Consider the following 21,304-nt stretch of genomic DNA (forward strand, 5'->3'; position numbering starts at 1 on the left):
TACTCAGCAATCAAAAAGCAAGAAATCTTGTCACTTGCAACAAGGTGGATGGAACTAGAATGTATTATTCTAAGTGAAATAAGTCAGTCAGAGAAAGACAAATATTCTATTATTTCACTCCTATGTGGAATTTAAGAAACAAAACAGATGAACATAGGGGAAGGGAAGGAAAAATAAGATAAAAACACAGAGGGAAGCAAACCACAAGGGACTCTTTTTCTTTTTTGAGAGAGAGCACACGAGAGCGAGCGAGCGAGCGAGCATGTGAGCAGGGAAGGGGCATAAAGGGAGGGAGAGAGAGAGAAGGAAAACTGGACTGTGAGATCATGACCAGAGCCAAAATCAAGAGTCAGGCACTTAGCAGACTGAGCCACCCAGGCTTCCCCATAAAAGACTCTCAAATACAGAGAAAAGACTGAGGGTTGCTGGAGGGGAGTTGGGAGAAAGAATGGGATAAATGGGTGATGGGCATTAAGGAGGGCACTTGTTAGGATGATGTTCTATATAAGTGTTCTATATAAGTGATGAATCACTAAATTCTATTCTTGAAACCATTATTTAAGTATATGTTAACTAACTTGGATTTAAATAATTACAAATATGACAGAAATATACAAGTCTCTGTCAGTGGAACATTAGCCACAAATAAAGGTCTGAATTTTTTTTTTATTTATTTTTTATTTATATATGAAATTTATTGTCAAATTGGTTTCCATACAACACCCAATGCTCATCCCAAAAGGTGCCCTCCTCAATACCCATCACCCACCCTCTCCTCCCTCCCACCCCCCCATCAACCCTCAGTTTGCTCTCAGTTCTCAACAGTCTCTATGCTTTGGCTCTCTCCCACTCTAACCTCTTTTTTTTTTTTCCTTCCCCTCCCCCATGGGTTCCTGTTAAGTTTCTCAGGATCCACATAAGAGTGAAACCATATGGTATCTGTCTTTCTCTGTATGGCTTATTTCACTTAGCATCACACTCTCCAGTTCCATCCACGTTGCTACAAAAGGCCATATTTCATTTTTTCTCATTGCCACGTAGTATTCCATAGTGTATATAAACCACAATTTCTTTATCCATTCATCAGTTGATGGACATTTAGGCTCTTTCCATAATTTGGCTATTGTTGAGAGTGCTGCTATGAACATTGGGGTACAAGTGCCCCTATGCATCAGTACTCCTGTGTCCCTTGGATAAATTCCTAACAGTACTATTGCTGGGTCATAGGGTAGGTCTATTTTTAATTTTCTGAGGAACCTGCACACTGCTTTCCAGAGCGGCTGCACCAATTTGCATTCCCACCAACAGTGCAAGAGGGTTCCCGTTTCTCCACATCCTCGCCAGCATCTATAGTCTCCTGATTTGTTCATTTTGGCCACTCTGACTGGCGTGAGGTGATACCTGAGTGTGGTTTTGATTTGTATTTCCCTGATAAGGAGCGACGCTGAACATCTTTTCATGTGCCTGTTGGCCATCCGGATGTCTTCTTTAGAGAAGTGTCTATTCATGTTTTCTGCCCATTTCTTCACTGGGTTATTTGCTTTTCGGGTGTGGAGTTTGGTGAGCTCTTTATAGATTTTGGATACTAGCCCTTTGTCCGATATGTCATTTGCAAATATCTTTTCCCATTCCGTTGGTTGCCTTTTAGTTTTGTTGGTTGTTTCCTTTGCTGTGCAGAAGCTTTTTATCTTCATAAGGTCCCAGTAATTCACTTTTGCTTTTAATTCCCTTGCCTTTGGGGATATGTCGAGGAAGAGATTGCTATGGCTGAGGTCAGAGAGGTCTTTTCCTGCTTTCTCCTCTAAGGTGTTGATGGTTTCCTGTCTCACATTCAGGTCCTTTATCCATTTTGAGTTTCTTTTTGTGAATGGTGTGAGAAAGTGGTCTAGTTTCAACCTTCTGCATGTTGCTGTCCAGTTCTCCCAGCACCATTTGTTAAAGAGACTGTCTTTTTTCCATTGGATGTGCTTTCCTGCTTTGTCAAAGATGAGTTGGCCATACGTTTGTGGGTCTAGTTCTGGGGTTTCTATTCTATTCCATTGGTCTATGTGTCTGTTTTTGTGCCAATACCATGCTGTCTTGATGATGACAGCTTTGTAGTAGAGGCTAAAGTCTGGGATTGTGATGCCTCCTGCTTTGGTCTTCTTCTTCAAAATTACTTTGGCTATTCGGGGCCTTTTGTGGTTCCATATGAATTTTAGGATGGTTGTTCTAGTTTCGAGAAGAATGCTGGTGCAATTTTGATTGGGATTGCATTGAATGTGTAGATAGCTTTGGGTAGTATTGACATTTTGACAATATTTATTCTTCCAATCCATGAGCAGGGAATGTCTTTCCATTTCTTTAAATCTTCTTCAATTACCTTTATAAGCTTTCTATAGTTTTCAGCATACAGATCCTTTACATCTTTGGTTAGATTTATTCCTAGGTATTTTATGCTTCTTGGTGCAATTGTGAATGGGATCAGTTTCTGTACTTGTCTTTCTGTTGCTTCATTGTTAGTGTATAAGAATGCAAGTGATTTCTTTACATTGATTTTGTATCCTGCGACTTTGCTGAATTCATGTATCAGTTCTAGTAGACTTTTGGTGGAGTCTATCGGATTTTCCATGTATAATATCATGTCTTCTGCAAAAAGCGAAAGCTTGACTTCATCTTTGCCAATTGTGATGCCTTTGATTTCCTTTTGTTGTCTGATTGCTGATGCTAGAACTTCCAGCACTATGTTAAACAACAGCGGTGAGAGTGGGCATCCCTGTCGTGTTCCTGATCTCAGGGAAAAAGCTCTCAGTTTTTCCCCGTTGAGGATGATGTTAGCTGTGGGCTTTTCATAAATGGCTTTTATGATCTTTAAGTATGTTCCTTCTATCCCGACTTTCTCAAGGGTTTTTATTAAGAAAGGGTGCTGGATTTTGTCAAAGGCCTTTTCTGCATCGATTGACAGGATCATATGGTTTTTCTCTTTTTTTTTGTTAATGTGATGTATCACGTTGATTGATTTGCGAATGTTGAACCAGCCCTGCATCCCAGGAATGAATCCCACTTGATCATGGTGAATAATTCCTTTTATATGCCGTTGAATTCGATTTGCTAGTATCTTATTGAGAATTTTGGCATCCATATTCATCAGGGATATTGGCCTGTAGTTCTCTTTTTTTACTGGGTCTCTGTCTGGTTTAGGAATCAAAGTAATACTGGCTTCATAGAATGAGTGTGGAAGTTTTCCTTCCCTTTCTATTTCTTGGAATAGCTTGAGAAGGATAGGTATTATCTCTGCTTTAAACGTCTGGTAGAACTCCCCTGGGAAGCCATCTGGTCCTGGACTCTTATTTGTTGGGAGATTTTTGATAACCGATTCAATTTCTTCACTGGTTATGGGTCTGTTCAAGCTTTCTATTTCCTCCTGATTGAGTTTTGGAAGAGTGTGGGTGTTCAGGAATTTGTCCATTTCTTCCAGGTTGTCCAATTTGTTGGCATATAATTTTTCATAGTATTCCCTGATAATTGTTTGTATCTCTGAGGGATTGGTTGTAATCATTCCATTTTCATTCATGATTTTATCTATTTGGGTCATCTCCCTTTTCTTTTTGAGAAGCCTGGCTAGAGGTTTGTCAATTTTGTTTATTTTTTCAAAAAACCAACTCTTGGTTTCGTTGATCTGCTCTACAGTTTTTTTAGATTCTATATTGTTTATTTCTGCTCTGATCTTTATTATTTCTCTTCTTCTGCTGGGTTTAGGCTGCCTTTGCTGTTCTGCTTCTAATTCCTTTAGGTGTGCTGTTAGATTTTGTATTTGGGATTTTTCTTGTTTCTTGAGATAGGCCTGGATTGCAATGTATTTTCCTCTCAGGACTGCCTTCGCTGCGTCCCAAAGCGTTTGGATTGTTTTATTTTCATTTTTGTTTGTTTCCATGTATTTTTTAATTTCTTCTCTAATTGCCTGGATGACCCACTCATTCGTTAGTAGGGTGTTCTTTAACCTCCATGCTTTTGGAGGTTTTCCAGACGTTTTTCTGTGGTTGATTTCAAGCTTCATAGCATTGTGGTCTGAAAGTATGCATGGTATGATTTCAATTCTTGTAAACTTATGAAGGGCTGTTTTGTGACCCAGTATATGATCTATCTTGGAGAATGTTCCATGTGCACTCGAGAAGAAAGTATATTCTGTTGCTTTGGGATGCAGAGTTCTAAATATATCTGTCAAGTCCATCTGATCCAATGTCTCATTCAGGGCCCTTGTTTCTTTATTGACCGTGTGTCTAGATGATCTATCCATTTCTGTAAGTGGGGTGTTAAAGTCCCCTGCAATTACCACATTCTTATCAATAAGGTTGCTTATGTTTATGAGTAATTGTTTTATATATTTGGGCGCTCCGGTATTCGGCGCATAGACATTTATAATTGTTAGCTCTTCCTGATGGATAGACCCTGTCACTATTATATAATGTCCTTCTTCATCTCTTGTTACAGCCTTTAATTTAAAGTCTAGTTTGTCTGATATAAGTATGGCTACTCCAGCTTTCTTTTGGCTTCCAGTAGCATGATAAATAGTTCTCCATCCCCTCACTCTCAATCTAAAGGTGTCCTCAGGTCTAAAATGAGTCTCTTGTAGACAGCAAATAGATGGGTCTTGTTTTTTTATCCATTCTGATACCCTATGTCTTTTGGTTGGCGCATTTAATCCATTTACATTCAGTGTTATTATAGAAAGATATGGGTTTAGAGTCATTGTGATGTCTGTATGTTTTATGCTTGTAGTGATGTCTCTGGTACTTTGTCTCACAGGGTCCCCCTTAGGATCTCTTGTAGGGCTGGTTTAGTGGTGACAAATTCCTTCAGTTTTTGTTTGTTTGGGAAGACCTTTATCTCTCCTTCTATTCTAAATGACAGACTTGCTGGATAAAGGATTCTCGGCTGCATATTTTTTCTGTCTAGCACACTGAAAATCTCGTGCCAATTCTTTCTGGCCTGCCAAGTTTCAAAAGAGAGATCAGTCACGAGTCTTATAGGTCTCCCTTTATATGTGAGGGCACGTTTACCCCTTGCTGCTTTCAGAATTTTCTCTTTATCCTTGTATTTTGCCAGTTTCACTATGATATGTCGTGCAGAAGATCGATTCAAGTTACGTCTGAAGGGAGTTCTCTGTGCCTCTTGGATTTCAATGCCTTTTTCCTTCCCCAGTTCAGGGAAGTTCTCAGCTATGATTTCTTCAAGTACCCCTTCAGCACCTTTCCCTCTCTCTTCCTCCTCTGGGATACCAATTATGCGTAGATTATTTCTTTTTAGTGTATCACTTAGTTCTCTAATTTTCCCCTCATACTCCTAGATTTTTTTATCTCTCTTTTTCTCAGCTTCCTCTTTTTCCATAACTTTATCTTCTAGTTCACCTATTCTCTCCTCTGCCTCTTCAATCCGAGCCGTGGTGGTTTCCATTTTGTTATGCATTTCGTTTAAAGCGTTTTTCAGCTCCTCGTGACTGTTCCTTAGTCCCTTGATCTCTGTAGCAAGAGATTCTCTGCTGTCAGCTATACTGTTTTCAAGCCCAGCGATTAATTTTATGACTATTATTCTAAATTCACTTTCTGTTATATTATTTAAATCCTTTTTGATCAGCTCATTAGTTGTTGTTATTTCCTGGAGATTCTTCTGAGGGGAATTCTTCCGCTTGGTCATTTTGGATAGTCCCTGGCATGGTGAGGACCTGCAGGGCACTTCCCCTGTGCTGTGGTGTATAACTGGAGTTGGTGGGCGGAGCCGCAGTCAGACCTGATGTCTGCCCCCAGCCCACCGCTGGGGCCACAGTCAGACTGGTGTGTGCCTTCTCTTCCCCTCTCCTAGGGGCGGGATTCACTGTGGGGTGGGGTGGCCTGTCTGGGCTACTTGCACACTGCCAGGCTTGTGATGCTGGGGATCTGGCGTCTTAGCTGGGGTGGGTAGGCAAGGTGCACAGGGGCAGGAGGGGCAGGCTTAGCTTGCTTCTCCTTAGGTGATCCACTTCAGGAGGGGCCCTGTGGCAGCAGGAGGGAGTCAGATCCGCTGCCGGAGGTTTGGCTCCACAGAAGCGCAGAGTTGGGTGTTTGCGCGGAGCGAGCAAGTTCCCTGGCAGGAACTGGTTCTCTTTGGGATTTTGGCTGGGGGATGGGCGGGGGAGATGGCGCTGGTGAGCGCCTTTGTTCCCCACCAAACTGAGCTCTGTCGTCCGGGGGCTCAGCAGCTCTCCTTCCCTTTGTCCTCCAGCCTTCCCGCTTTCTGAGCAGGGCTGTTAACTTATGACCTCCCAGACTTTAAGTCGCGCTTGCTGTAGGAACATAGTCCGTCAGGCCCCTCCGCTTTTTGCAAGCCAGACTCGGGGGCTCTGCTTGGCCGGTGAGCCGCCCCTCCCCCCCGGCTCCCTCCCGCCAGTCCGTGGAGCGCGCACCGCCTCGCCGCCCTTCCTACCCTCTTCCGTGGGCCTCTCGTCTGCGCTTGGCTCCGGCAACTCCGTTCTGCTAATCCTCTGGCGGTTTTCTGGGTTATTTAGGCAGGTGTAGGTGGAATCTAAGTGATCAGCAGGACGCGCGGTGAGCCCAGCGTCCTCCTACGCCGCCATCTTCCTTCTCTCCTCTAAAGGTCTGAATTTTAAAAAAAAGCAGTTGGGGGCTCCTGGGTCTGTTAAGTGGCCAATTTCAGCTCATGTCATGATCTTGTGCTTCGTGAGTTTGACCCCTGTGTGGGGCTCTGTGCTGACATCTCAGAGCCCCAGAGTCTTGTTCAGATTCTGTCTCTCCCTCTGTGTCTGTCCCTCCCCCACTTGCGTTCTTGTGTGTTCTCTCTCTCTCTCTCTCTCTCTCCCTCCCTCCCCCCCTTCCCTCTATTTCTCTCTCTCAAAAATAAACATTAAAATTTTTTGAAAAGTTGAAGGATGCCTGGGTGGGTCAGTTGGTTAAGCGTCTGACTCTTGATTTCAACTCAGATCATGATCTCATGGTTCGTGGGATTGAGCCCCAAGCCCTGCATTGGGCTCCGCGCTGACAGTGCAGAGTCCGCTTGGGATCCTGTCTCTTTCTCTCTCTCTGTCCCTCCCCAGCTTGTGCCTTCTCTCTAAAAAGTAAATAAATAACATCAAAAAATGTTTTCAAAAAAAAGTTGAATTTATATTTTTAAAAAACATACATATATACACATACATAACATAAAACCAGGCATAGGTGGTTTTACATGCAAGCAAAGCCATACTTCCAAGGAGTAGATTATTCTAATCTGTAACACTTCTTTTTCCTAAGAACAAAATAACCAAGATCATTTCCCAATTCAGTCTGAGAAAAATACATCCTTGATACCAAACCACATAGGGACAATGTAAGAAAGGTAGAAATTACACTGCTCACTAAAAACTACTCATTACTGGGGTGCCTGGGTGGCTCAGTCCATTAAGCGGCCGACTTCTGCTGAGGTCATGATCTCACAGTCCGTGAGTTCGAGCCCCGCGTGGGGCTCTGTGCTGACAGCTCAGAGCCTAGAGCCTGTTTCAGATTCTGTGTCTCCCTCTCTCTGATCCTCCCCTGTTCATGCTCTATCTCAAAAATAAATAAAACGTTAAAAAAATTAAAAAAAATAAATAAAAACTACTCATTACTAAGTTACAAATGACTTATGAGCACAGATGCCAAAATTCTAAATAAAATATTGGGAGATTAAATCGGTGTATAAAATGACAATTACTCATAAACAAGTCTGTTAATCCTAAGAATATGAGTAGTTTAAGTATAAAATTAGCATCATAATTCAGCAAATTAATAGTTCTTTTGGGGGGAACAAATGAAGAAAAGGCATTAAACAATATTGATCTCCATTGAGAAACCTTTTCTAAGGTCTTTAACCTGATATCTATCCTGGTACACACCAAAAGCCTGTGTAAGTATCATTTGAGTAGTGAAAAATGAGAAAATATTTTCTTTAAAAACAGGAGCATGACAAGAAGGCTCACCATAAACTTCTAATCATCATTGCACTGGATATCCTACCCAGAGAAGAAAAGAAAAAAGAGAGATAGAGAGGGAGAGAAAGAGAGAGAGGTGGAGAAGGAGAAGGATCAGACAATGAAGGAGGGGGAAGAGAGGGAAGGGAAGGAGAGAGAGAAAGAAGAACAGGAAGGGAGGAAGGAATTTAAAAAGAAGAAATAGACTCATATATACATATAATATATGTGCTACATACAATGTGCTTAGATGTGAATGGTAGTCTACATAGAAGTGTAGTAAGGCAATTAGGTATAAGATAAATATTCCAAAATCAATTGCATTTTTACAATGTGATAACAAAGTTATTTTAAATATTGATATTGTTTACAATAGCAAAAACATGTATATGCCATGTAGATATATCTTCTACATAATTTCTTTCTTAAGATATTAAGACCTTTGTGGAGAAACTATAAAACTGTATTGAAAGACATCAATGAAGGCCCTATAAAGGATGGTAATATACCACAATTAGGGCTAAGAAGACTTAATATCTTCAAGGTGACAATTTTTCCCAAAATTAATCTATACAATCAATGTAATTCCAAACAGAATTCTATCAGAGTTTTTTTCAAGAAGTTTAACAAGTAGGGATGCCTAGGTGGCTCAGTCAGTTAAGTGTCCAACTTCCGCACGGGTTATGATATCACGGTTTGTGGGTTCGAGCCCAGAATTGGGCTCCACGCTGACAGTGTGGAGCCAGCTTGGGATTCTGACTCTCTTCTCTCTGCCCCTTCCCCACAAGTGCTTGTGCTCTCTCTCAAAATAAATAAATAAACTTAAGAAAATAAGAAGTTTAACAAGGCTGATTCTAAAATTCATATGGAATAATCAAGGTCCAAAATAGGCAAGATATTACTTGAGAGAATATTTTCTTACCATATATCATGTATCAATCAAGACTTAAAGTTCAAGTGATTCAGTAGAGCACTGGTACAGATAAGAAGGACAATGGACTATAAAAGAGCTTCAACACAAACTTATTCAAAACACTTACTTGAGATAGGAGAAAAGTAGTTTTTATAGATGAGGGAGGAAGAGAGTCTATTCAATAAATGGTTCTGGGACAACTGTTTATTCATGTGGATAAAAACTATTATATCACTAACACTGAAATTGAGTTCCTGACTCAAAGTATATATAATTATCAATATCAAGTAGATTAGAGACTTAAATGGGCAGAGCAAAACCCCAAAATTTTTAGGAAAAAAAATTGGAGAATATTTTCCTAACCTCAGGATAAAGAAAGATCACATGAGAATAAGAAAATAAATTATAGCCTATTTATGCAATAGAATATTCTACAGTAATAAAATTAACTACAGCTACATATAACATAGTAAATGGGTTATTCTTAAAAATGTCAAGTTAGTGTAAAATAGCAAGTAACAAAAGACTACTTAAAGATTGATACAATTTGTATAAAATCAAAATAAAGCAAGCAAAATTAAGCAATATATTATTTGCTGATACATACTTTGGAGATAATTTTTTTTAATTAATGGAATTTTAAAACACAAAACTCACATTAATGGTCACTTGCAGGCATAGGAACATCAGAGGGAATCACAAGGAGCAACTAAGTAGATTCAGTGGCCCTTGTCCCATTTCTTCAGGCCACACTGTTTTATAATTTTGCTTAATAATTTATATGTATTTTATTTATGTTCTGCAAGTTGTGAATATGACACAGTTTTAAAATAAAAATTTAAATTTTAAAAGGATTTGTGCTCATTTTACAAGGTCTAACTTCATTATAATTGGAGTTGTAGAAGCCTAAGTGGGATTTGTGAGGCAGGGATAGAGATGGGAGTTTCGACTGGTAATGAGTTTGCTTTTGTTTTTGTTTTTGTTTTTTGTCACTGGTGTTAGTCAAGCATAGGCAGGTAAATCCCTTTAAATTATTGAGAATACTTTATTTTTATTAAGTTTATTTGTTTATTTGGGGAGGGGGCAAAGAGAAAGGGAAATAATGAGAATCCCAGGCAGGCTCTGTGCAGAACCTGATGCAGGGCTTGAACCCACAAACTATGAGATCATGCCCTGAGCCAAAGTCAGAGGCTTAACCAACGGAGCCACCCAGGTGCCCCAATTATTGTGAATATTGTAGAAAAAACTTAAGCATTAGTTGGTTGACTGCATTAAATCCCCTCCATATCTGAAAGACTATTATTCTATAGATCAATTGTCAAGTCAAATAATTTAACTATTAATGTTAGCCAAACCTGTAACTACATAGAGTCCATATAAGTATCACCCTGATCTTCCAGTATTGAAATTAGAATGAATCAGTTGCTCCCCCAGGAAGCTAGGGAACAACTTCACCTTACAAGTCACTTGTTTCTGTTTTTCCTTTAATGACAATTTAATCCATTCATTGTAAGTCATTATTCCTCGGTGAGGGGGAGGAAGGAGAGAGATAAATATATACATGTTTAGCATTTTCAGCTAACTCAATTTTATGCAACTAATTACTTAAAAATAGTGTTGAAACTAATTTTAGGAAGTAATAAATTTTAGGGAGAGTCCTGGAGAATATTCAGCCTTTTAATCTTCAAAGATTCTGGAGTTTGAAGTAGAAGGCCACTTTACTGAAAGTGTTATCAAACGTTTCCTGATTCCTGACCATCAAGCAGCCATTAAGAATGCCAATCAAAGTGCAAAGACTATCACCTACAGGGAGCACTTAGAATTAACTTAAAAGCATAGATTAAATAAATTCATCTGTGCCAATATCCCAAAGGCAAGGACAATCTTCCAAGCCTGAAAATAAGAGAAGCCAGAAGGATCCACAACAGAGAGTGGACTGCTGGTGTCCACTAAATCCACACTGAAAATACAGCCCATTCATCAGGTCACTCAGATTAATCACTTATATCTGTGGACAACCTTCTCATAAGTGCCTTCCCCCCAGGAACTTACTAACCCACCCATCTATCTTCTGAGCAACACCAGTTTTGGTTGTTAATTACACCAAGAAAGAGGGCTCATGACTAAGACCCACAAATTCAGGTTTTATACCCAGTAGGCTGGAGGAAGAGGTTGATGCCAAGACTAGAAACAGGTCCATGCCCCTCACTGAGTGACACTGTCATTGATGGTTCTCATTGTATGTTGTGTCTGTTTTTGGAGAAAGTCAATCATGTCACTCTCTTGAGAAGAGAATGGTGATCAGCAGGGACACTTCTACAGTTTAATAAATGTAAACTACTCCAGACATGCATCAAGGTTCTATTTACTCTCTTCCTTGCCTTAGGGTGGAAGAAATCCAATAGAGAAGAATAAGGGAGTAGCTTATCTTGCCCCGGAAATCACTACAGGCACACAGGAATTTTGCTATTTGTCTGACAGTGACCAAAAAAAAAAAAAAAAAAAAAAAAAAAAAAAAAAAATCCTTTGGTCAGTCACGTGACCCTGGCAGATATCTTCTCATAAGAGCGCTGTGTGGAGCTTCTGAAATTTGTGGAGATTTTTCTCTGCAGATGCAGGAAGAAAGCAGGTGGATGGGTGAATAAGTATGACCTTCCTCCTGGTCTCCTTGCTGGCATTCCTGAGCTTAGGCTCAGGATGTCATCATCGGATCTGTCACTGCTGGCACAGGGTTTTCCTCTGCCAAGAGAGCAAGGTGACGGAGATTCCCTCCGATCTTCCCAGGAACGCAGTTGAACTGTGAGTATCAGAGGCAGCGGGAACAATGGTGGGGCTGGCATTTGCGTGTTGTGTGCTATTATTATTTTCACTTTAGGCTGATAACGGTTGGGCTGAACTATTTCTGCACTGACCAAAGGCTTGAATAAAACAAACTCCCCCATCCTAACAACTCTGCTCTCCCAGGATCTTAGTGAGAGCCTGTCTCAGCCAGACAAGGAAGGAAGTATGGAAAGCTCAATTCAAAGGCAGAAGGAAAATGTTTGAGTCTTTTCAACACATTTGCTCTTGGGTTCCAAACTATGTTTCGTAACCAGAAAAGTAAAACTAAGAAAAACTAGAAACTTTGAAGACCTGGAATTAGAGGCAGAAAGACAGTTTTGATTTAAGTGAAATACACAACATGTCTCCCTAAGGACACTGAATTCAAGAAGGCACAAGTCACTGTCACTTTGGAGCCACCAGCAAATAATTCCTCAACAGAGGTTCTGCTTCCTGGAGAAACAGGGAACTAGAGGAGAAGGGAAGGGGTGTGAAGAAAGGAAGAAAGAACAGGGGAGGCAGAGTGGGCATGAAAAATATAGCATCGTCTTTCAAACAGCTAGGAAAATGTGATTCCCAACTTGAGAATTTTAGTAAACTATTTAATAGGAAGTCAACAGACTCTCAGAGTTGGACAAGATCTTAGACCAGTTCACTTTATCTCTTCATTTTGCAAATGAGGAATCTGGGATCTGGAGAGACAAAAGATTCGTGCAATCTCTTACAAGGAGCCAAAGCATAGCCAATACTAGAAAACAGGCCTTTTGACTCATAGTCTACTCTTCTTTCCCCCAAACATCATTCTGTCCAATTAATTACTACTTCCCCAAAGAACTGGGAAGTTACAGCTCAGAGAATATAGATACACTCAGTATTTTTATTCCATGTATTTTATTTTAAAAAAAAATTTTTTTTAATGTTTATTTATTTTTGAGAGAGAGAGGGAGAGAGTCAGAGTGCGAGCGAAGGAGGGACAGAGAGAGAGACACAGAATCTGAAGCAGGCTCCAGGCTCCGAGCTGTCAGCACAGAGCCCGATGCGGGGCTCGAACTCATGAATCATGAGATCATGACCTGAGCTGAAGTTGGACGCTCAACCGACTGAGCCACCCAGGCACCCCTTATTCCATGTATTTTATTTATTTATTTTTTTTTTTTTTTTAATTTTTTTTTTCAACGTTTATTTATTTTTGGGACAGAGAGAGACAGAGCATGAACGGGGGAGGGGCAGAGAGAGAGGGAGACACAGAATCGGAAACAGGCTCCAGGCTCTGAGCCATCAGCCCAGAGCCTGACGCGGGGCTCGAACTCAGGGACCGCGAGATCGTGACCTGGCTGAAGTCGGACGCTTAACCGACTGCGCCACCCAGGCGCCCCTATTCCATGTATTTTAAATAGAAGCTGCTATTCTGGACGCCTCTTTCACTCTTGGTCCCATAAGGGTAAGGAAGACTCTTATTTTACTGCAGAGTATGGTCATCTTTTCAGTTCACAATTACCACAGCCACACTCAAACATGGTAGTGACTTTCACATTGTCACTCAGGGACAAGTGGTTAGTAGTACACTTGTTTGGTTCCACTTGCTACTTTTTCCCTGGACATCCTAAGTCCTCAGTTCCTATCCAGAGGCAGCTGCAGCAGCAGAGTAAATAACTCGTCAGCTCTGTGTTTTGGGTACACTGTCTCAGATGAGACAGTTATTCCTGATTATGGGGAAGAATGTGCCTAGGCACAGTCTAGTCATTATAAACACAGGAGAAGGCCAATGCACCTGAGCTCCTGAAAGAAGTCACTTGCCCCTAAGCAACTTTGAACAATTATTTATTCCATTCTGAACCTCAGATTCCTCACTTCTGAAGTGGTTTTACTACTACCAGTTTGGTTGGGTTGTTATTAAGACTAAAAGACATAGTTGCCTCACAAATATAGCCATTTCTGCCTCTCCACTTCTTCCAATGTTTCCCTGTGGGCCGAGCAGTGCCAACCAGTTACTAGAGCATACAACCCCTAACAAGGTTTCATTTTAGTAATAATCCTCCATATCAAACTCCCTTCTGCACTAGGCCATCTACTTCTTACATCTCTTTACCAGATTTTTTTTCATTATGCATAGAAAACATGAAGAAAGAAAATAAAGGAAGGAGGGAGGAAAGAAACGAAAATCCATTCCCAAACCCCAAACCTCAGGGAGTATGTGTATATAGTGTGGAAGGAGCAGACATATGATTTTTTAAATTAATTCATACTAAGATATAAATGACTAAAATCTGTCTGTCCAAGAGTACTTTGCAACTGAGAAAGAGACTGTAGGTAAGAGTGTTTGTAACTCTTGACCAAAGGTAGCCCTGGTCAACGCCTTCCTTAGGTGTATATACTAGAGGACAAAGTTGCATAAAACTAAGAAGGGGAATGCCCTTTATTGGCATTCCCCCCATCCCAGGAGTGAGTGTAGTTGCTTGAGAGTTTTGAAAGAGTTCTCCCAGATATCTAATCTTGAGAAGATTCTTTTCTCTGCACACTCATTAGTAGGGTATGAATTGGGCCATTTTAGAGTTTAGCTTTACAATCTTCCGGGCAAGGTATATACAGAAAAATAAGATACATGTTGCTTTGGTTGCTAGACATAAAAAAATTATTTGAGAATATTTTGGAGGTTAGTTTGTTCATCACAGAAGAGCAGATAAAATGCCACATGAACTACTCAGGTGCTGAGTTATAATGAAAGAACCATTATTTTTATTTATTTGTGCTTTTTAAGAGGATTGGATTGGGTTTATCTGGAACATTGGCAGAGGGAAAATGAAACAGCTTGTTCAACTAAGTATTTCTAGTTCACCTTGCAGTCTTCTGCATTTGGATATTGTCTTTAATGATGGTCACATCAAGTGGAGATGGATGGAATAGCTGGGCTTCACTGAGTGCAACTGTTTAATCCATCAATACATCACAGCTTCATTGTCTGTAAAATTCACCCAGGGGAGAACAGGTGCTACATCTTAACCATGTACAGTTTATCCTAGCAATGCATCCACCTTGCAGCACTTTCATTCTATCTATCTGCCAGCTATCACCAGAGATTTCTAATTCCAAACCATCAGCACACGTCAATGTTAACACAAAAGGAATAGGAAAGCATCACCAACAGGCAGGTAGATTCCATTTACCAAAGGGCCCATACTATTTTCCTGAAGCTTTACACATAATACTTCATTAAAATTGCACAGAACTGCAAGTTTAGTATTATTGTTCCATTTTTCAGATGAAGCAAACTAAAGAGCTCTAGAGTCTGATAATTTCGACAGGCTCAGTCCTGCGGCTCTTGGATAGTAGAGCTGGGATCCAAACCTGAGCCCGTGCTCCCACAGCTTATCTCTGTTGTATAAAATAAAAGCCTCTATGGGGCGCCTGGGTGGCGCAGTTGGTTAAGCGACCGACTTCAGCCAGGTCATGATCTCGCGGTCCGTGAGTTCGAGCCCCGCGTCGGGCTCTGGGCTGATGGCTCAGAGCCTGGAGCCTGTTTCCGATTCTGTGTCTCCCTCTCTCTCTGCCCCTCGCCCGTTCATGCTCTGTCTCTCTCTGTCCCAAAAATAAATAAACGTTGAAAAAAAATTAAAAAAAAAAAAAGCCTCTGATTCATTTTGTTTGTTCCTCTTCAAACAAACAAAAGATGTCCTTTAGAATTTTGACTGGAGGTTAGCAGTTTTTCTGTTAAGAGTCAATAATAAATACTTTAGGCTGTATGGGCCATAATTCTCTACTCCAACTTCTCAACTCTGTCACAGTTGTGGGAAAGCTGACACAGACAAAATGTAAATGAATAAGCATGGCTGTGTTCCAACAAAGCTTTGTTTTTTGCCACTGAAATTTGAATTTCATATAATGGTCACGTGTCACAAAGTATCATTCTTCTTTTGATTTTTTTTTTATCATGTAAAGGATGAAAAATAGTCTTTGCTCATGAGCCACAGAAAAACAGATAGGCCAAGTATGGTCCACAGGCTATAGATTGCCCACCTCTAATTTAAACTATAGCTGAAAGTGGCTAAATCTTACTGGCTTAAGTAGAGTTGAGGCAGTTTGAAACAACATGGTGCCATGAGGAAAGTACTAAACTAGGTAAGCTGGGTCAGGAATGGAGGGAATTCTAAGATAACATTCTTTTTTTTTAACATTTATTTTGAGAGAGAGAGAGAGTATGAGCCAGGGAGGGGCAGAGAGAAAGAGACAGAGAGAATCCCAAGCAGGCCCCATGCTATGGGGCCCGACTCGGGGCTCAATCCCACAACCATGAGATTATGATGCTTAACCAATTGATCCAGACAGGCACCCCAGGTAATATTCATAGGAGGGTCTTTTGCTGTTTTGACAAGTCAGAGATGGTATAGTATAGCCTTTAGAATCTGAGAGACTGGAGTTCAAACACAGGCTGTGACACGGTTTTTTTTGCTCAATCACATGGCCTCTTGGCCATGTCATGGAAACTGCAATGTGGGCCTTTTTCAAAGAGTTGCTGTGAGGACTATATGAGATAATGAATATAAAACACCTAGCGTAATGCCTCTCAGGTGGTGGTGGTGATGGCTGTTGCTGTTGTAGTCTGTAAAACACTAGGGGAAAAAAAAAACACCAGAGGGCATTCATGACGACCAAATTAATCAATAGGTATGAGAATGATTTTCACAATTGATAGAAAGATCTTTATAACTCTGTAAGACTCCTACTTACTTAAGAACAATCTGGGATGAACACTGGGTGTTGTATGGAAACCAATTTGACAATAAATTTCATATGAAAAAAAAAGAATAATCTCCTCCTCCTCCCAGTGGCTGAAGGACTTACTCTCTGTGCACTTATTTTCTAAGTAAGAAAATGTGTTCTTTTAGGCTTTCAATATTTGGCAAGAACTCAGGGAGGTTTCGTTCTGACCACAGTCAAAGGAATTTTGATTTCTGACTTACCCTAGAAACTCAGTTTCAGTTGGAGGCAGTCAATGAATATAGCAAGGACACTTTGATCTTGCTTTTTTCTTCCTGGAGTTACAATTTCCAAGGAGAATGTGAACACCCATTCAAAATCTGAAATTTTGACTAAGTGACAGTGCAGATACAGCTATCTTTCTCTTCAGCAGGGTCAGATGACCACAATACTAAGAGGAGAAAAGGGCCCACTGGCGGTCACTGTTGACGTAGAGAGATCTGTATTGAGATTTTATTATAGGCTGCCTTTTTTGACCCCTCTGTTCACATTAAGTTCCTGTATCTCATTGCAGTCTCAATTGGCCATCCCTTACTTTTAATTATCTAATTATTATTATTATTATTTTTTTTTTGCTTTGTTTTCTTCCTTTGCCTTATACTTCTTGTTTCACTGCTTTGGTTTAGATCACTCTCCTTACTCCATCATCATAGATTATTGTTTAGCTAGGAGCTCCTTTAGACTTTCTTAGTTCTAAGTACCGTGTGCCAAAAGGGAAGACTTTTCCTATGCCAATAAGGCTCTGTGATCTCTAAGAAGGAAATACAGCTTTTGATGTTTGCGAACAAGTTTAATTGTACTTTTTTCCCTCTGAAAAGCATATTCTGGAATTCATATTCTGCGGAACACATTTTAGGAAAAGCTAATCCAAAGGCTGTTCTATCCAACCCCAGCCACTAGAATGAACCCCTTGTCAAGTATTAACTGTAACTTGGACCTCCTGACTCCTAATTCAGTATTCAGCATCAGCTGGAGATAAATCTTTGGATGGGTTTTTAGTACTTTGTGTCTGAGAAGCTACCGTTTAGGAATGTGCTGTGTTCTCACGAAGAAGATGGTTTTGAAGACTATAGCCATGTGGAAACTAGATGTTACTTACACTGAAGTGAAGAAAGGAAAGATAAAACACTGGATTATAAAACTACTAAAACCACCCCTGACTTCTGGATTTGTTGAGTATTGATGGTTCACTTTCTTGGTTGCCCACATTCAATCAGTTTTACAAACTCCCTTCATGTTGCTACTACCAGTAATTCTTTCTTTATTGCCATCATCTGTTTGGGCCCTGAACATTCAAAGCCTGGATTGTATAATCATGTTCTACTTTATCTCCTTTCAACCAACCTCTCCCTCTTCTCCAAATTAGCCTACACACCGCCACTGAATTTTTCTGCATAAAATACCATTGCCACCATGTTATGAATCCCCAGCTCAAAATTACTCCATGGCTTGTTTTTCTGACTGCCTCTCACTACTGTCCAACAGGAGGCAGCTACTCTGCAAGGCTGATGAAGACTGGCTCTTTAATTCAGTGTGTGTACTTTTGCCTCCCTGTGTCTTCACCTTATGCCTATTTATACTATCCTCAGTTTCTTCTTTCTTGCCTCTTGAAGTCTGACCTACATATCGTGATCTTGCTCAAAGGTTGCCTTCTTGATGAAGTCTTCCCTGACCAGTTCATCTTTATTTAGTCTGGATGCTAGTACTGTTCGATTCACACTTAATCTTACTTTGCTCTTATTTGTTCATGTGTGTTGTATTTCCTCAACTGCAGTGAAAATTTCTTTTGTATTCTTTGTTGTGCCTGGTTCAATGCAATGTATGTTCTGGGCCTTCAATTACATGTAGAACAAATGATATAATAAATCAGGGGGAATTACATCTGTTTATTCACTCCGCTCTTCAATACTAAGGAAAAGATTCTTATAAAAGATGATTATTGTTCTCCCTGTGGTGCAGTACTATAGGATTTGATAGTTTTCTTATTTTCCTTGCTTTCTTTATGTGTTTGTTTTAAGAAAATGCCTATATGTCATTCTAGAATTAATTTATTCAGAAGGATACAAAGATCAGAAGCAAAATCTTCCAAAGGTTGAACATCCTGTATTCTAGGCACGTCACTCAGTTCTCCTGACGTAAATAATACTACCTGCCTCTCTATACCTAATGAGAATATTAAAAAGATAAATGAAATTGCCTAAACAAAATCACATCAAGCCATGCAGTAATGTTCAAAGAAATATAATATTTTCCAATTAAGGTCAGATTCCAAAACCTGAACATGAGGGTTTCTGTGTTCCCCAGATGTGCTTTGATTACTGTAGTTCTGTCTGGATATCAAAATCAAACACCCCACTGTGCAAATTGCCCCAAGTGTCCATATCTGGAGACTCTTACTGTCTTGTTTAGATATTTCTTTGAAAGAAACAAACAGCACAGTTTTCTTGCTAATGCATACATAATCCTTTCTCTTGGAACAAAATCAAGCACCTACTTTAGTGAGAAATGGTAGGTATATGTCCAACATTTGGAATTTAATTGGGCTGAGGTTAAGGGAGGTTTATATTCCCCATGGAGAAATCAGAAAAATGACTATAGGAAAAGCTATATAATGCTTATCTTGAAAGGGAAAAAGTAGAAATTCTATCGCAGGGAAAGAATCCTTTAAAATACAAGATGATTTCTACCCTCAGAATTGGCTAAGAGCTATAATTTACAGAGTCGTTATCAGCAATTGAAGAGTAGGGGTTTGAGAGAGAATTCCAATTGCTTGGTGATGATAAAATCCCTTGTTTACCCTAAAGGTGAGCCCTGTCCTTCCTCACCCAAGTCCTCTACCAAAGAAGCTGGGCTTCAGAAGCCAGACATGTTGGCAATAAATGGGAAATTCATTTGACTTGTGATTATCCTTCTCCAAAGACACTAATTGGGTTATCTAGTCACTATGGTTGATTGGACTACACTTTTTTTAAGCTGTTAGATTTAGACTCTCCAATTCAGCTTTATTTAGACTAGACTGTAGCTTATATATCCCACAAGGTCAGCTAGAAAAGAGAGTAATTATTTTTAATTGCTTAGGATCTGATTATAATGAGATCTGGATGTTTGTTCTTAATCTGACCTCCCTGTGAAGTATCTCAGAACATGTTGTGTGTCTCTGACCTGAACATGCCATTACCTCATTCTCTCATATGGAATATGCTAGCGGATCTGAAAATCTTCAAGTGACGGACAAAAAAAAAAAAAAAAACCAGTATAAAGTAACCAAAGCTTTGCCATAGCCTTGAACTCAGGTATTTTTAGTCTTAGGAGTGGCTTGAGTCCTCTCTTTCATCCCTTATCCCAGACCATTTCAGCAACAGCTAACACAGAGCTATCACAGAATCCAGTGTCAGAAATAATGGAAAATAAACAGCATGAGCCAATTTTTACATCTCCCAATTGGCAAGCTTGATGAAAACCTTTAAAAAGTAGAAACCCAAAAAGCTCAGCTAAGTTTCAGTGAAACAGAGAGATTAATTAATTGAGGATATCAGAGAGAAAACTCATCAGTAGATTGGTGAAACCTGAAATAAAATGATGCTAAAGTTTCATTCAATTCTTTTTTTTTTTTTTTTTAAGTTTATTTTGAGAGAGAGGGAGGGAGCAAGCTAGCAGGGGAGGCAGAGAGGGAGGGGGGGGAAGAGAAAGAGAGGGAGACGGGTACAAGAGGAGGGCAGGGAGAGGGGGAGAGGGGGAGAACCCCAAGCAGGTCCCACACTGGCAGTGCAGAGCCCAAAGTGGGGCTCAAACACACAAACCATGAGATCATGACTAGAGCTGAAACCAAGAGTTGGATGCTTAACTGACTGAGCTACCCAGGCACCCCTCATTCAATTCTAAAATGCTTTGATTTTACAAACATCTTCAGGCACCAAACTTCCCAAAGCAAAAAAGCTTTTTTTCAGTCTCAGAATCCAGCAGGTGTGTGATTCCTCAACTCATGCAATTTCGATTGTGGGATTCTGGGGGGTTGGGTTCTGTTAGGCTCAGTAGACTGTTCTGTTGTTTTGACATGAAGCACAGAAAACCTCCACACAGACACCTCTGTCTCATTACTTTCAGCTTGGCAAGGGGTTTTAAACAGATTTGTGGGAGATCCCATTTCCATCAATGGCTACAACTAAATAAATGAGGGCTGATGGGAGGTCATGGAACATTTCATCCACAATCCTCCTGGAATAAGAAGGGCATGAAAAAGAAAGGTCCCTCATATGGAAGGGCCATAGCCTGGAGCACTAGATTTTTCAAAAGTGGCCCCAACTTAAAATATTCTGTTCCTTCTAATAAAGTCTACTAAATTTTGGTTCAGACAATGGATCACATGCCTAGAAGACAGGGTTGCCTCTACATGTGCATTCTTCATCATCTCACAGTAACCGCTTCTGAATTGATACCAGTGCCTTCAGCCTTCTACCTTCCCAGCTTCCTGCTCTGAGCCCTTGCTCTGGTTTAATTCCCCTGTGGGTTCCAATAGTCAGATTCAGGAAAAAAGTCCCAAGTTTGACATTAAGGTCTTCCATATTTTGGCCTCAGATTAGCTCTCTGTCCTCTTTCTCATCTTCCACCCTTTCAACTCTTTGCTTCATGCACTACTTTCTATTTCCAGATAGGTCTTCTATTCCCCTACCCAAATACTATTACCTTCTCCAACCTGAAGTATATTTGCCTATTTCAATATGGTTCGGTTCTGAGACCAAAGTAAAGATGCTCATTTTTCATGAAGTTTTCTTTCAACAGCAAATATTTGGTTATGTTTGTGCAAGGCACTGTACTAGGCTCTTAGACAAATGGAACCAACAGGAGAGGCACAATTTGCC

The 21,304-nt window shown here is 40.2% G+C and overlaps 1 protein-coding gene across 1 annotated transcript in view; it reads left to right on the forward strand.

Moving 5' to 3' along the window:
• The first annotated feature begins 11,432 nt into the window (after window positions 1-11,432).
• FSHR (follicle stimulating hormone receptor) overlaps window positions 11,433-21,304 on the forward strand; it is a 198,193-nt gene continuing 188,321 nt past the window's right edge. The window contains 1 exon segment of the mRNA XM_086701137.1: window positions 11,433-11,669. Coding sequence (XP_086557263.1) covers window positions 11,518-11,669 — 152 coding nt within the window. The 5' untranslated portion in view covers window positions 11,433-11,517.

This window comes from Puma concolor, chromosome A3 (assembly GCF_028749965.1).
Source record: "Puma concolor isolate L17-30 chromosome A3, mPumCon1.1.hap2, whole genome shotgun sequence".
Classification (NCBI taxonomy): domain Eukaryota; kingdom Metazoa; phylum Chordata; class Mammalia; order Carnivora; family Felidae; genus Puma; species Puma concolor.